At 36.0% G+C, this 16605-nt stretch overlaps 1 protein-coding gene across 1 annotated transcript; it reads right to left on the minus strand.

Annotated features, from left to right (window-relative positions):
• Positions 1 to 1410: 1410 nt before the first annotated feature.
• LOC110756306 (Rho GTPase activation protein (RhoGAP) with PH domain-containing protein) lies at positions 1411 to 15797 on the minus strand. Its single transcript, XM_021957714.2, has 22 exons — positions 15229 to 15797; positions 14495 to 14531; positions 13165 to 13241; positions 11426 to 11496; positions 11272 to 11350; positions 11015 to 11159; positions 10809 to 10928; positions 10105 to 10182; positions 9850 to 9905; positions 9691 to 9760; positions 9256 to 9343; positions 8162 to 8405; positions 6391 to 6612; positions 5459 to 5806; positions 4761 to 4810; positions 4370 to 4430; positions 4199 to 4282; positions 3415 to 3528; positions 3152 to 3321; positions 2707 to 2776; positions 2190 to 2396; positions 1411 to 1930 (listed from the first exon to the last, which is right to left on the minus strand). Exons 1-22 carry the CDS (start codon positions 15280 to 15282, stop codon positions 1745 to 1747), a joined length of 2631 nt encoding a protein of 876 aa, XP_021813406.1. The 5' UTR covers positions 15283 to 15797; the 3' UTR covers positions 1411 to 1744.
• Positions 15798 to 16605: the final 808 nt, after the last annotated feature.

Consider the following 16605-nt stretch of genomic DNA (forward strand, 5'->3'; position numbering starts at 1 on the left):
CAACAGCCAAGAGTGCAAAAAAAAAAAAACAAAACAAAACAAAAGCAATCAACAACCAAGCGATCAACAAAGGGAAGAGAAAAAGATCATTATAGCCAAACAATCAACTAGTCTTTCCATCAGCTCCCATGCATATTTTAAAGAGGCAGACTCATCAATGGTCTACGTCTTTAAAAGAGGAGTAATCTAACAATACGATGTAGAGGAGTTTGTATTTTTCTAAAACTTAATATGAAAAGTGGTGGGGTGTGTGTGTAGATGTACTAGAGTTAAGTATTAAATTTGATGACTTTTTTTGTCTTTTTACACAATAATAAAACTTACAGTTTAATGATTTAAGTATTGGGGTGAACAAAGAGAATTGCAGGGTTTAAATAGAAAATCTCAAGAAAAAATCCGTGTAATTACTCCAACTACAGACCATCAAACAAAATGAAAACGTTTTTCTTTCTTCACATTATCAATTTCATAAAATATTTAATTTCTGTCATTTACAAAATCCGACACATATAATTCCAAACATTAAAATTTTTAATTGCCAGAAATTTAAATGACGGAGATCTAAATTCCATCAATTTAGAATTATGTGTAATTTTCAATTCCTTCATCCAAACAGAGATTTATTGAGTTCATATGTTGATTATTGAATTTAGTATTTTGCTATTTTTTGTCCGGCATGCACAAGTGTGACTTCCACATCAGCTCTGAAACCAGTCCCATGTTTGCCATATAACCTACTTGATGGATCACCAGAAACTCAAACAGTAAAAAGGGAAAATTGTTGCATGTCAAGACCTAGCGGCCAATTGATGCAACACGAACAATTAAAAGGACATGAGGCTTATAGCTCAAGTGGTTAAGAGCATTTTGGGCATGACTCATTTTTAAACGGCCACCAAACCTAGGGGATTTTATGTAAACAGCCCTGACATTAACCAAGCATCATTTTATGTCCCTTAAAACTTTTTTCTACACATGCGACAAGATTGTAATAACTCAGGGGATTTTACCTAAACAGTCCTAAAATTCCCAACTTTTGGTTAAATTCCGAGTTATTTTCCATCATTTAAACAGAAAGTGTCATTTTCTGATAAGTAATGTATTGAGTATAGTGGGATAGAATGCTAAGGTCCCTGATTTTATTACATGGGTTTGCTGCGAAATTTTCTGCCGTTTTGGGATTTTAAAAGCTTGGTTTTTAGGCGGAGCCCAGTCTAAAGCCCAGAAAAGATAAACAAACTAGTCACAAGTAGTGGAGTTTAGAATGGTAAGTCTCAATATCAAATATAGGTAATTAAGCAGGTGAGATACAAGCTTAAATTATAAACAATATCTTGTTAAACCTTTTATCTGAATAACAACAATCATAAACAAAAAGAAAATTTCTGTAAATAGAAATAAAGTATGCACTTCTGAAAATGTTTTGCTGACTATAAATATTATTGTTCAATAAGCATTACCTCACCTATGGACACAACAGAGTATGGTTTGTTTACAAGGTCCTTGACGATAAAAACCAAACAAAAAAAAATCAATAGACAGACCGAAAAGAACACTTCTCAAGAAAATTGTTTCACATCCTCACTAGAAAAAGAAAAAAAGAGGAACTTTGAATATGAAACAAGAATATTAAACAGAATTCCACATGGGATACAACTATATGCAACATTATCAAAGGATATACAAAGAACAGGGCGTCTGACATTCTTCTTCTGACTCATTTGATGAGCATCTTCTCCGCCAATCAATTCCATGGTGGTGAAGATGGTCTATACACAGAGTCTTGAAAAGATGTTGTGCCATAATTTAAATCAAGATTATGAAGTTGTTCCATCAGCTGAGAGCGTCTTTCCTTGAAGAAATCAAGACGAGTTGTTAATTCTACTAAGGCAGAAGATGCTGTTGGTGGATGCCTTGGGTAATCTACCACCTGGAACCATGGTCACAACGTCAAGTCCTTGTAATCGTTTGAATGACAGGAAGCATACAACAAAACGAGCAAAACTAACAAATAATATAGTAATAATTTGCAGATAGTGAAACTATACAAGGTCAGATTTTGAAAAACTAAATAGCAATATTCTAATAGACTTTTAGATCTGGACAAAAAAAATTGAAAATATGTATCCGGAGAAAAAGTCGGTCATAAATTAGAAATGGCACATTCTTAGCAGAAAAGGAGCACTTGCCTCTGCTGCTCTTGAAGTTGATGGCATGGAAGCAGAATCTACAGCACTAAGATCATCAACAGACAAACTTGTCGATGCATCAGTACTTTTTGATTCGCACATGCCAGCTGGATCCATGAATTGCTTCCTTGTAGGCTGCCTTGTACCACCGCCAGATGCTAAAATTTGCCCTTTGATATTCCTCCAATCTGCCCCCGACATACTCTCCTGTAGCAAAAGAGTCAAGGAGTGTTAGATAGTTGAGAACATCAACATTTTTTTTAAAAAAAGGAAAACACAAAGAAATCAATAGATTCAAAGGGCAAATAGGATTTTAGAAAAGCTTAAATAAAAATGTCAGAATGGGAGGCCTCAACCAGCTTTAAAACCACTTTTTGAGGAACATCAGTAGTGTTAGTGTTGCAATTTAGAACGAAGAGCAAAAGCCAAGAAATCATTTAGCAAATAAACAAAATAATACAAGTTGGAACGATTCCTAATATAGAGCAGTCATTAACTAAGATAGAAAAACATAAACCTCATTCCTCTGTTTCCTTTCATGATTACAGAAGGCAAGGGTTGCATCAAAATCCTGCTGAAGAAACCTCCTGTACACAATCAATATTTGTCATTAGTAAGACACCACCAAATTGCAACAAGCATCAAATTTCCATCTTATCATATAATATTGGTATTAAAGGTCCTGCAAATTGCATTATATGAATTATTTAATCATGTAGCAATCTACTTAGTGTTGCAGACAAATCTAGGGTATACTGCAGCAACTAGATTTTTAACACAGATAAGGTATTAGGTTAATGAAGTTTAAATAGCCTTCAAGGTGGTATATTGTAATTACGGCCTCTGAGAACAGTCCCTTTGACATCAGGAATATTTTCCATGCAACTACCTATAGCAATTGACACTATAAGGGAAAAAAAATAAGACAGTTCAAAAAGGAAAACATGGTTCTCCACACTTACGGTTGAGAATTATGATTTTGGATATTTTGATAACGGTCACAAGCATCAGATAGAGAACCGTAATGATGCTGTCGTTGCTGATTAAGTTGATGGTGGAGTTCTGCAACTTTCTGCTTCAACCTGGCCACATCTGCTTCTGCAAGGGCTATCTCCTCAAGTTCAGCCCTTGTCTTCACACCAGTTTGGAGTCATAAGAATTTGAATTGCACAAGGATATGGAACAGAAATCAAATAAAAGCAAATTCTTAACAACTTACACAAACCTTAGAATCCATTCCACGTGAACTGGCTAACTGTCCAGAAGACATGCTCAAACCAACCTCCAATGCTGCTCTAAGATCACGTTCAGCTTGTAGCTGCTCTTGCAATCTTGAAACCTATATCATCATTTGCAGATTAGATGTAAACGAAGAGAGAGTAAAGCAGAGATATTATCTACTCCAAAGAAGCAAAGAGGAAATTACTTTCAGGTATAAAAAAGTACATGTGTGCTAAAACAGTACCAGTGAGATAGTAGCCAGGTTTTAACTTTTAATATCAAATATAATGGCTTTGTATATCAAAATGATTAAAAAGAAAAAGAAAAAGAAACTTTACAGTTTACATTATTAATAGTTTAGTGTAGTCCACAGACATAAGCCAGTCGCTTAAGCAAATGATATCACCAGCACTTTTGCTTGCCTAATTGGCTTTGGAAACTATACACTAGAGGTGTACTGATGAGGTTTACCACATTCTGCGAAAGCCCATTCAGTTCAAGTCCAAAAAAAGGTTATTGTCACTTCTCTTTTGCACTGTTGTAAAGGAAATTTGAAAATTAACCCTCCCAGTGTCAAACTGAAGATTAAACCCAAAACACCATCAAATGAAGGCTTAAATATATCAACAGGTCCTCTATTATATACCCTCTATCATCTGCTGTGGTCCTTGACTATTATAAAGTTGTTCATTCTAAATTAATGATTGCACAGATAGAGTGTGCATGTGATATAAAATAGTGCCCGGGCAAGGAAAAGAAAATCAGTTGGAATGTTTTCATGAACATACATCTTGTTCCAGTGCCAAGCGCCGCTCATGTAAAGCCTGCTTCCTTCTCTCCAAGCTAGCTTGTAAAATTGCGTTTCCTCTAGCCTACAACAGGAGGTGTCTGATTCAGTTGGTAACAGCACCAGTTCATATGATTTGACATTATTATGACTTAAGCAGAAGTATAGTTACCTCTTTTGCAATCCTGTGCTGCAAGTCATTTTTTGCAATCTCAAGCCTCTGAATAGAAAGCCTAGAAACAGCAAAAAAATTATCACTTACTGAAAACACTAGGAAAATAAATGCAGCACAGACCAGATTTTTATTAGGAGTTCCCTTAAAGCTCCAAACAAAACATGGCATGGATCCAAGAACATATTTAAAGGACTCGTGAGGAAAATGAAATTTGATTAGCAGGTGCTTAAGCATTAGGCATGTTGCTACAACAATGGCTAAGATCTAGAACATCTTCGACCGCTTATTTGAAGACAATGGAAACATTCCATTAAAAGATTTATCCTTATAATGTGAAAGATATGCACGCCATACAGCAAAGTACAAAAACATATGATGATTATCTTACTCTTCCTCTCCAGAAGAATCAACTGATTCCATTGACGGTGTCTTTCTTGCCTGAATATAAATAAATAAAGAATATCAGATGCCATTGGATTTTAAAACACAAACTGTAAAAGCAGGACTGGGATATTATGTCCTCATCTCCCATAAAACAAATCACATGTTCGCACTTTGCCTCTCTAAACAAAAGGCTGCCGGGACACATACTGTTTACCAAAAATAAAATAAAAAATCTACAGTAGAAATGCCCAATTAAAAAAGAGACAACGACATTCAAAACCAAAAAATTAAAAAAAATAAAGCTCAAGCTTCATGATATTGAAAAAAATTAATAGTTTGATTCGCTTAATGCCTCTTAAGCCAATGGGACCCACACATCCTATCTCCCTTATTGACCCTGAGTCCCTGATCATCCACATATAACCAAAGATGAAAATATCGATATAGACACTCAGATTTATGGAAATATCGGTGAAATATCGATATTGACAGACACTTCAGGAAACTTTAAAAGGGTAGAAACTACGTATAAAACTTTAGAAAATATAAATTGATTAAGAACTCCTCAATTAAACATACAAATTTCAGAGTAGCAACAAATTTATGACATTTAAATGAATACATTGAGTAGCACAACCACTAATACATGCATGTTCTTGAAAGCCCAATAATAACCTTAAGATAGAGTAGATATCAACTCACATTGCTTCTTCCCCAAAATGCCGATCGCTTTGCATTATGATTGGATCCTGTGACTTTAGCCACTGCTTTCACACTTCCTGATTCAACTCCAGACACCTGTAAGGGATGCCCTGGATCCATTGCTGACAGAATCTCTCCCATTGATCTGTAAGATTCTCCAGCAGGTGATGCGCTTGGTGTTTCCGTCTCACTAATTGAAGTTCCATTTTCTTTGTTCTGTTTGGTTCCACTTTCCATTACTTCAACATTCGGATCTCTGATTGGTTGAGGAACACCTAAATTTGAACTCTCAGCTGAAGCATGATTTCCTTTAGGGGATCCAACATCCAAATCATCACCCCCAAATGCCTGTATGAGTAAATCAACATACATGTCAACCAAACTTACTATAATTCATGTAGATGAACATTTCAATGGAACGAAGAAAGAATTAAATAAAATATACATAATAAGGAACTTGCATATAACTTAATTGTTTTAGTATGCCTATTAGACTCATTAACACCACAGAGCTAATCACGGACCATGGCTATGAAGAAAAAACGAAGGCAGCAACGCTTACAGAAAGTGAATTTTTATTACTATTTCGTCAGAAAATCAACATAATGTGAGACTCTGAACTTTCCAAGTGTCTACTAAGCTAATGAAATACAACAAAGGATCAAAAGGCTAACATAAACTTTCAATCGACTTCATATAAATCATAGTGGATCCCACAGCCATTACTGGAGTCAACACAATCAGAAGGTTGGAAGGCACTATGTATTATTGTCGCATGGAGAAATGGACTCTATAATCATTATGCACAATGAAAGATCAAAATATAAAATAATTACCTTGCACAGGAGCAGTGGACTCTATAATCATTTTAATGGAACAACACACACACACACTGAGAGAGAGAGAGAGAGAGAGAGAGAGAGAGAGAGAACCTTATAATCATATAGGTCACTGCCACCATAACCACTGCTTTCACTCAATTTTCCACTATGTACACGGTCAAGGTCATCATCTGTTTCCGGATCAACTTCATTTTCTGCATCATGGTAACCATTGTCTTTCATGTCAAGATTTTCATCGTCAGAAGAATCTTCACTCCCACTATTCTCAATCCGAGAATCAGCTGAAATAGAACACCGTAGTAGATTTTCATCCTGAAACAAGAGCCAACCACCTTATAATTGAAAAAATTGAACAGCTGCTTGAGAACCATAAAAAACAGAGTCAACAAAGTTTTCTTTCTTTCATGAATATATCATTTAATTTATATTAAAGTTACTAGAGATGCCACCTAATTAACAAAACTTCCAATGCAGCTCAAAGAAAGCAACCGGGAGGAAAAGAAAATGGTTGAACAGTTAAAGTAAGATGAAGTAAATAACAGAACATATTAGTGAGAGGCCGGAAGAGAATTAAGTGCAAAAAGATCTACTACAATATATACTCCCTCTCTCAATGGAAAGAAATTGCATGGCATCAACTAATCCCCAGAATGTAAAATCTCCTATCATAAACATGGTGGAAATGCAGGAACAGCATAGTCTTAACTTTGGAGCTCAGCCCACATGGCCCTATCACTGATAGAACAAAAGTTACCAGAATTTCAGATAACCAATTATCTCAGACTAGAATAGAGAAACTTTAGACAAAAAGGAAGGCCCAATCAACATGATCTTACACATTTTCAAGAATCTTAACCACAACACCTTTTTCAGCCAATACACCCCTCAGCCATTTAATTTTAATCGACAACTAGAACCAAATCCAAATTTGTCTATCATTAACTTAAACACTTAAGGCTTGGATATTGGTTCAACCAGATGCTCTGTCAGTGTCGTTGATGAGACCTTAGCTAGATACAATACAGACATGTCACCAAGCTGGCTGGTAATTCATTACTCGCAAATAATGGATTTTCTTCAAGATCAAGCAATTATGCAAGCCTTCACTTATTGATGAAGAATGTATGTAAAACCTTAACCAACAGCATCCGAATAATCCTCAAGCACCGCCACGGAAACCAATATGGAACAGGGGATTTCTCCATACCTAACTAATAATTTTCTCTTAAATTTCTTCCTCTTTAGATGTTATGACCACCCCCACACACCATCTTGGAATATAAAGACCATACACAAACCCGGCAAAGGCCAAGGTACACCCAACAGTCACCACTCAGGACAAAAGCTTTCTCCAATTGGCACAGAGACTGCCATATAAGGCTACAACACACTCGATAAAGAAATGGATCTAACAGCACACATGACTAGAATACACCCTGGCCTTCCACACAAAGGCCACCCTCCTACCAATTTTGCTCAAATTTTGTTTCTTGAAGAACAACTAAATCTGGGTCTTCCTTGACCAAAATTTCCTTTATATCTTCACTGAGAAATTTCTAAACCCACCCTACTGTTTGTTCTGATCTAACCCCTCTCACCGGGACCACTACTAATCTTCTTTATCAGTTCAACCAATCTTACGAACTTATCCTCAGTAAATCCAGGATGCCTCATCCCACAACAAAAGGGATATTAATAGGGAGGGGATAGCCTGACATGTTTCAACATATATTATGGATAGGTTGTAGTAAATTTTTAAGTTCAGGTTATACAATTTGAAACAATGAGCCTAACAAGATCGCAAGAACACGGAATGTAATAAACACACTATTCCTGTAAAACTAGATTGAGAGTATCTTACATCAAAAATGTTTTCATATTCCTCCAAAAGAGTTGTAATGATCGCTTGCGCATTATTAGCAGCATTTGCTGCAGCAAGAAGCTGGGCAGAATTATCTCCATTCACATCAAACTCATCATCCAACTCACATTCACCAGCTAATAGAGGGCGTAAGAGCAAGGGTGCCATGCAAGCAGCAACTGCAGAAGGAGTCATCCGATTCTCATGCGAGTGAGATGAGATGGTATGCATCATCTTCAAAATTCTGAAAAGAAAAGAAAGAAAAGAGTAAGATGATAGACCGATATGATTGCTCAGTACAACTGGAAACAGAACGTATCAAGGGAAAGATCAATAAGTATAGTCACTCTACAATATAGCATGTTCAAAATCTACAAATTTTATTTTTCCCCAAACTGACAACTTAGCATTCAAGTATAAAACACAGGTTCTAGTGTAAATTTATGGCATTTTTTGGTATTACATGCTTATCAAGGAAGCAAGCAAAATGCAAGTCCCTAAACCCTAAACGTGCTTATTCTTAATAACCTTCCATGGTACAAAGTTCAAATGTAAACAATTGGCCGCAAAAAGATAGGCATAGCATACGAGTAATTCACTCTGAAAGGAGCAGAATTGGTAAATCATTTCTTCCTTTGTTGTCAGGTCAGTTACAGAAATACAGTTCTCAATGAGGTGAACATCATTACGAACTACATACCAAAGTACCTTACTAGGGGTCCACCTAAAGGATAGTCTACCGAACCCAATATCGGTATGTTTCATTCGAACTTTCAAAGTTCTAAAACAAGTATCAGTAGTTTGTAAATTTTACTGATATTTACATCAATATATCCGAACATCCAAATATCAATATTTCAACCGACACTAATATCTTCATCATCCTTGCTCATAATTATTTTCATGCATCCCTTCACTACCAACATGTAAGATATTTCATTCCCATAAAAACTCAATAATTTTTTATGAAGTTTATAACAGAAAATGAAGAATCTCAAGCATAATGAGTAGGACTCAAAAGGCCACAAAAATTGTCTACGCAAAAGATGAAATAAGACATCCCATACCATGTAACAGATGGATATATAGGTTACCTCTGTAATAAACGGCGGTTTGGCTCAGGAAATGTCTCCAATATTGAAGATCGCATTGCATTAATCCGAGCTTCCTTTCGATCAATTTCTAGTCAAACAGAATACAATGGTACAAATTACATACAAAATTAATATATGCTGATCATATACACAAATAAATTCAGAAACTCAAGGAAACTTTAGTGGACATTAAAATTAATGTGGATACTAGTACAAATCTCCGCATCATGCATAAAGAGTACTAATTAATGCGTCAGATTACTACACATGAGACTGATGGCCAATATTTTTTTCTTTTTCTGCAAAGGACAATCATATAACCTTAAAATGTTGTTATACAGTGTCACAGAACAATTCCAATTATTGAATTCCCAAACATAAAGAAAAACCAGATTACTTAACCTACGAACATGCATGACATAGAGCTAAACTTACTATAAGCTTCTAGCAACGCAGTGCAGCAAGATGCTGGTACTGGAGACGAGGGCAGCTCTCTCAGAACATGCTGCAGATCAAACAGCTTGAGTAAATATTGATTTGAACGCATTATTCATATTAGTTAACAAATAGCATCAATTAGTTACGGGAAAGTACCTTGACACAATCACCAATAACATGAGCGTCCTCACCGGGATCAAATTCAGTCTTGCCTTAAAACATGAAAAACAGGTTAGGATAAACTCATTTGGAAATGCATGCTTCACAGAAAGTTCACCGCATAAGCTAAAAGATGGAACATCCAACTGAGGCATATAAAATCTATTCTGTGCTGGCAATACATCAAAGACATTCATAAGCAATCGCCCAATTAAATAAAACAGATACTTCCAACTTTAATAAAACAGATACCTTGTTCATATTCTTGTACCCTACGTTCTACCTCCTCAACATCCGCTGACTGTCGCAAAATTCCTTCAACTTTAGTACCTATTGGACAAATAACTTACATAGATTATGAAATTGTATGCTATAATGCTCAAAAATATTCTTTTATTCTATTTTTCTGTATCTCTTCAAGCATAATGAGTTATTTCCCAAAATTGTGTTTCCAAATAGTTAGGCAATTAGAATTAAGAGTTTGTGCTGATAGTCTCCAGAGTGTGGTAAACAAAGAAATATCTAAACTTCTGCATAGCCAATATATGAAAAAAGATATCAATACTGTGCCTTTTGGAAGTAGACCAATTCCCAAAATACCAGACATGAATAAAGACCAACATATATGTGCACTTTTCTTATTACAGTCGTCTATCCATAGATGGCATCTTTAAAGCAAGGTATTGAGTATCCGCTACAGCCATAAACACCTCTACACGTATCGGATAACTCCAAATTTCTATCCAGTTGACTTTTTGGAAAATCTGGCTTTTGGATATCGGATGCATGCGCAAGAGATACAGGATGCACATGGGGAGAGGATTTTTGTAAGTTTGTTTACGAAAGGTCTGAGGGAAATTTTAAAATTTTCTGGAGTTATAATGTCATATATACAGAATGTAAACGATTTTTTCCTTCAGTTTCAAATTCTGTTAATGTCTGAGATCACAACATACCAGACTTTTCGAGGAACCGAAGAGCTTTCTCAAGGAACGAAGGACCTCCATCAATATCTTCTAGCGCAAGCAGAATTGGTCTTCCAACAACCAAAGATTTAACAGGCCGCTTATCCCTCCCTGAAAGCCCAAAATTATGTATAAATACACCAGCTCCAGAGAGATTAAATGATGAAACATTGAATGGGTAAAGATTGAAAAGTTACATTGATGGAAGGACCCTTCCATTGTATCATTTGTGTCATTTCGGAAAATCCCATTGTGTCCCATGACAAGGGCAGCACTTGGAGCTTGTGCAAGAGCATGTTCAAGGGCTGTCTTCCACTCATACAAGTCTTCTGATGTCTCAGCCTGGGATTTGGATAAACACAGAGAATATTTACAAATAAATATCAGCAGAAACTATGCAATTATATTATAAATTCAAATAAGACTTGGACAACAAAATCATATAAACAATCACCTTAAGGGTGAAGGCCCGACCATCACGTCCATCAGGAAATAAAACAGTCAGCAGCTTTTTATCTTCTCTAACAACAACACTACAAGAAACCAGTTGCATTTGTTAGATAGATTGCAGATAATAATGAAACAAACAGTTTAGTAGCCATGCATACCTCCCAGAATTGTTCAAGTCAATGCCCCCCAAAGTCAGATTTACTTCACCACCTCTTTGTGGAAGCGCACTCTATGCAAAAGTTAAAACAATCATTTCCATTTCTATTAACAATTAAAACACACAAAATTTGATGTATGAGTTAAATATAATGTTAATCAGTTAATTACAGCCTGCAAAGTCTCAAAATACTATGCTAGTATTACACTCAGAAACAGGAAATCATTTAACACAACCAGATTGCCAAAAAAAAAATGACCATTTCAATGCCTACTGCTGTGGTTAATTCCCGAACAAGCTATCTTTATATAAGCTAGATCCCCCAACTTTTCATTACCTTCCACACAAATTTGGGCACACACAGAAAAACCAATAATGTCCTGCCTCTGTTTTCAAAATATTTGCTTGGAAAATCAGCTAATAGTTTGCAAACAATTCAGTAAACTCTCTTCATTTAGGCTTACTGTATTTCAATAGTGTTTCTGGTTTATTATGTATGGGCCACACATCATAAACCAGAAACACTATTGAAATACAGACCCTTTTAAATTGAAATTATATTCCCAACGTGACATGTTCATTAAGGAATGAAGAGATGCCATTCATTTTAGTGGTTTGTCTTAATAACGTACAAAGAAGACAACAATGCTAAATGAAGAGAATAATTTTGGGCCTGAGTGAATAAATGAAGAGAATATATGCAACTCAAAGTACAAAGGTTGTGATATGAAGGCCGGAATAGGGATCCATCCCATATCATGAGGCAATGGAAGAAGTTCCAAAATATCTTGACTTGGTAGAATACTAGTGTCCTTCAAAGATTCAGGGAAGCTTAGTGTGAACCTATTATTTTTCTAACAAATTAATCAACTCTCTATATTTGCCAGAAAAAATGTGAGGGGAAAAGTATAGCCAACTGAAGACAGTAAAAATGTCAAAGAAGTGCACATTTTCCTGGTAGTCGTCCAATGAGGTACTTAATAAACATGGCAGTCAGTGGTTTGTGAAAAAGGGTCTATAATAGACTAACAGTAAGCCTTTTCTCAGGAAGTTGGAATTGCAGTTGGTACTTGAGCATTGAAAGTTAGGCATTTCTGCAAACTGATAAATTGTTAAAGCTGTAAATAAGCAATGAGCATAAAGCTCAAAAATAAAAAATTCGGACTTTCAAAAGCTTAGCCAACCTAGTTGATTCTGGAATATTCAACACTAATAGCTAGTCTAACAAGGTGATTGTCAAATCACCATGGGGTGGACCCTGCACAAATTGTCACTGCATGAGCATGCATTGTGTGCACCACAACATTAGTTTAAGCATGTTGGCAAAAGATATGAAATTCAAATTTAGAAGATAAAAGATGATCCTAGTTATGATTTCTTTTATGCCAAAAAACAACTTTGAAAGTCACATAGAATGTACTATTATATCATTCCAAAGGATATCAAAACAAATCTACATTTGTGATGATAAGAATGTTCAGCAAGCAAAGCAATAAAAAAGACACATTTCTACAACCTTAGTCCAATTTCAAACTCAAAACAGCATTTCCTAAGTTTACCATTTTTAGAGCAAATGTAAACATACATGAATCCAGTGACCAGCCAATCTTTTTCAATAAACACAGTCAATCATAGAGAGCAATTCAGAAAATTATTAAAAAGGACACGGGAATCAAAAGGAAACCTAAACATATTAGTATAGTCACAAAGAAGATAAAGAGATTACTGATTGATACTAACAGGATCATTTTTAAAGAAAACCAAAGAAGTCCGTGTGAGGATAAACCACCGCTTCTTCCAAGACTTCCAGCCTATGCCTGCAAAATTAAGGTAAGAACAAAAGATAAAACTAATGAGTGGAGGAAAGGTGATCGTGAGAAAACGATTAAATGCATGATAAGAAAATAAAGATAAAAACATAAATTCAAACTCTAGTTGATAAAACTAAACACTTCAACCGAGTTAACATATAATTGTGAGGAATAGCTCAAAACCTTAAGGCCATGTTTGTTTGACTGGAATGCTTAAATGGGAATACGAATTTTTTCCATTTCCCTGACTATTATAGAAAGAAATGATTTTTTAATTTCCATTTCCGATGTTTGGAACAACCCTAGAATCAAGATAAGAGGAAGGTGTAGAATTCTCATTTTATCCTTTACCCATTTAAAAATAAAAATAACAGAATAAAGAAGCCCACCCTCAATCTATCCAAGAGCAGCAGTGCCTCTCCCTCTCCACCTATATCAAAGCTCTCTCGTCCCTCCAAGTGCCACATGGCTCTCCCACCCAACCTATACATACCGCTTCAACACCCCTTCCACCCCTTCTCTCTACCACCACCACCTACTGATGCTCCTTGTTTCTATTAAACTTGCCCCAGCCAAGTTACTTATCCATTACCCAACCCAACTTAAAACAACAAGACTTTTTCACTTCTCACACAATTCTAAAGTTGAAACTGTTTCAATTTTCAATCACACAGATATCGAAACACATTTTCTAAATTGCCACGGTTTACACGTTTTCACGTTACCTTCAAGTAAGACTTGTTAGCTTTTAATGTAGCACCAGTCTCATTAAGGATACTTGGTCATACGTCTCCTAATTAATATTAGGATTGCAGTTTCTTTATTTTCTTTTCTTGTTTTATTACTTTCTTATTTCCTAAGTTTATGTTAGAAAATTACTCTTTGCTATGCCTTAATTGTTATCTTCATTATTTATAATTAAATTATGCAATTCATGAAGATCTTGTTATGCAAAGAGACCAACACATTCCTATAAATTGGCTCAATACAGCTTGAGCTCCTATCAAGCTTGACTTTCTTTTTAGCCAAAACCAAGTTCAAGCTCAATAAAGTACAAAGAAGCCAAGCTTGAGCACTGTGAAGATAGCATTCTGAAGGCAAATTTTCCAGTTCCAGGTAAACTAAATTGTTCGTCTAAGACTACCGTAATCGCACAAATGCCAAGTGACTGTCACTAAATAAATAAACAAGTTTGGGAAACCCAACAAAAACTGCCTTAAGGAGAAAATAGTAATGGAGAAAGTGAAACGTTTACCAACCTTTCGAAGATATGAAAAGTGGGCCACTCTTGAAGACCTGCTAGATCATCTCATGTGTTAGAAATCATGAATAATCACGACCCACCAAGCACTAAGTGAAACTAGTTCCAAAATTGAGCACCAAAGGAATGGAACGGAACATCCCAAATATTATCAGGTCACATTAATAATTAAGAAACTGTGATTATGATGAACTGGCAGTTAAGAACACATTCGAATGATCAAGAATGAATAAAACATCGAATGTTTCATGGATTCCCTGAAATTTTAGGCAAGTTGAGGTTTTGTTCAAATAAAGGAAACAGCATTGCAGTTACATTCGCATAACAAAAATAAAAACATTACAAATCCGTGTCAACATTACTTGAACATACTCAGCCTAATGCCACTTCAATCATTTCAACAAGTGAAATTGGTACAGATAAGTAGGGGAACCATGCTTTGAATTTCTTTTACCTTTCATTTTTCTTTTTACACTTCCCTCAGCAATCAGAACAGAAAAGGGAAACAAATCAATAAAGTTAACAAATTTCATAGCATTTCGGACATTACACCATCTGGGATTTAAACGGAACCAACATCAAGAAACTTAGCATTCCCTTTAGTCCCACAGAAGCCAACCAAATTAAATTTTTAACAATAGAAAACAAAACAAAACAAAAATTCCACAACTTTGCATCCAGTTCAACTCGTTTTCCCAATAACCAAGCAAACCAGAGGAGCAAAAACCGTACCGTATTAGAACCTCCAGGTCTTGGGCGCTCAAAAGCAGCTAAAGAGGCCGACATTTTGGCCGACGAGCATCGAAATCGCAGTCAGCAACAGCCAACATTTCAGCGACGCGAATCGTCGGAGCCGCCCATTTAACAGACTCGGCGGAGACGGAGCAGATCGGCGAGCGAGCTGAGATTTCAGCAGCACGATCTGAAAACCCAGCACAAAGGGGAGAGGGAGAGAGAGAAAAAGAGAGGGGCTTCAAGAAGAAGAATGGGTTTTCTAGGGTTTTGGATTTGAAGAGTTGGGTGGAGAGTTAAAAGAAGCAACAACCAGAATTACTGGTGTGTCTGGTTATGGATGTCAAAGAAGAATGTGAAGGAAGCAAAGCAAGCAAAAAAGGTGAGCTTTAAATCTCTATATTTGTTGGAATTGCTTTGCTTTTCTGTTTTTTGTGTTTTTTGAAGTTTTAATTTTTAATCAATTAGATTAGGTAGTAGAGTACAGCAGTGGCTTTAGCAGTATTTATTTTTTATAGGTAATGAATAATGAGAGAATGTGTTTGCTTTTCACCTACTTGAAGTTGAAGAAGGAGAGGGGAGGAGAGGAGGGGGAGGGGGAGGGTGTGGTCGTGTGCAGTCAAGATCAAGTCCCCAGTGGAGAATTTGGACCAATGGGAACAGTCCAAGCTGCCAAGCTGGCAATGGGAGAGGATCTAGAGGCCCCCTAATAATCTGAATTCTGAAGAGTTGCGTTACTTTCACTTGTTCACGGGCCCTGTCTGTGTAAAGAGATTTGAAATGTACATCCACCGGTTGATAGCTCTACACTCGTGGCAGTTGTGAGACTGATTTATTTGTTTTTTGTTCAACAACAGCAGACTAGTTTATTTGTTCTTTGGTCAAGATCTGAAGACTAGTTTCTTTTTTTTTTTTCTTTTTTTTTTTTTGAAACAATACAGATTCCCTTGAAAAATATGGCACAAATTCAGGATACAACAGTAAGGACACAGCCTCAAAAGGAAGTTCTTGCAACACAACGACTAAAACAACATAGCCAACTAAGCACAAGTATTACAAGGTAGTTAGAAAACAAATATACAACTTGAAACCTACCTAACAAGGAATTACAAATGAGGAGGACCCAAATCCCTGCAACAACCAATGCTTTAAGAAGATTAAGACAGAGAACAATCTCTCTAACTTCATGGGACAGGAAATACCCCAAGAGTGGAGGACGCATAACCGCTCAACTTCCACCAGGACATTCCAAAGAATATCACAGCATCTCCTAATCCCCACTTGACCCCAAGCATAATAAAAGTAGATCCACTAAAATCAGTTGTGAGACTGATTTAAGGTTTTTTTTTGGACTAAAGACTAGTTTATTAAGACCAT

Source organism: Prunus avium, chromosome 4 (genome assembly GCF_965620075.1).
Source record: "Prunus avium chromosome 4, drPruAviu1.hap1.1, whole genome shotgun sequence".
Lineage (NCBI taxonomy): Eukaryota > Viridiplantae > Streptophyta > Magnoliopsida > Rosales > Rosaceae > Prunus > Prunus avium.

Excerpts from the sequence above, each read along its gene's own strand:
- LOC110756306 (XM_021957714.2), bottom strand. The coding sequence starts at position 15,282 with ATGTCGGCCTCTTTAGCTGCTTTTGAGCGCCCAAGACCTGGAGGTTCT. Across the intron at positions 6,613-8,161 it reads AATATGAAAACATTTTTGAT|GATGAAAATCTACTACGGTG; the intron begins GTAAGATACTCT and ends CTCTTGTTTCAG. Across the intron at positions 1,931-2,189 it reads CAACTTCAAGAGCAGCAGAG|GTGGTAGATTACCCAAGGCA; the intron begins GCAAGTGCTCCT and ends CCATGGTTCCAG.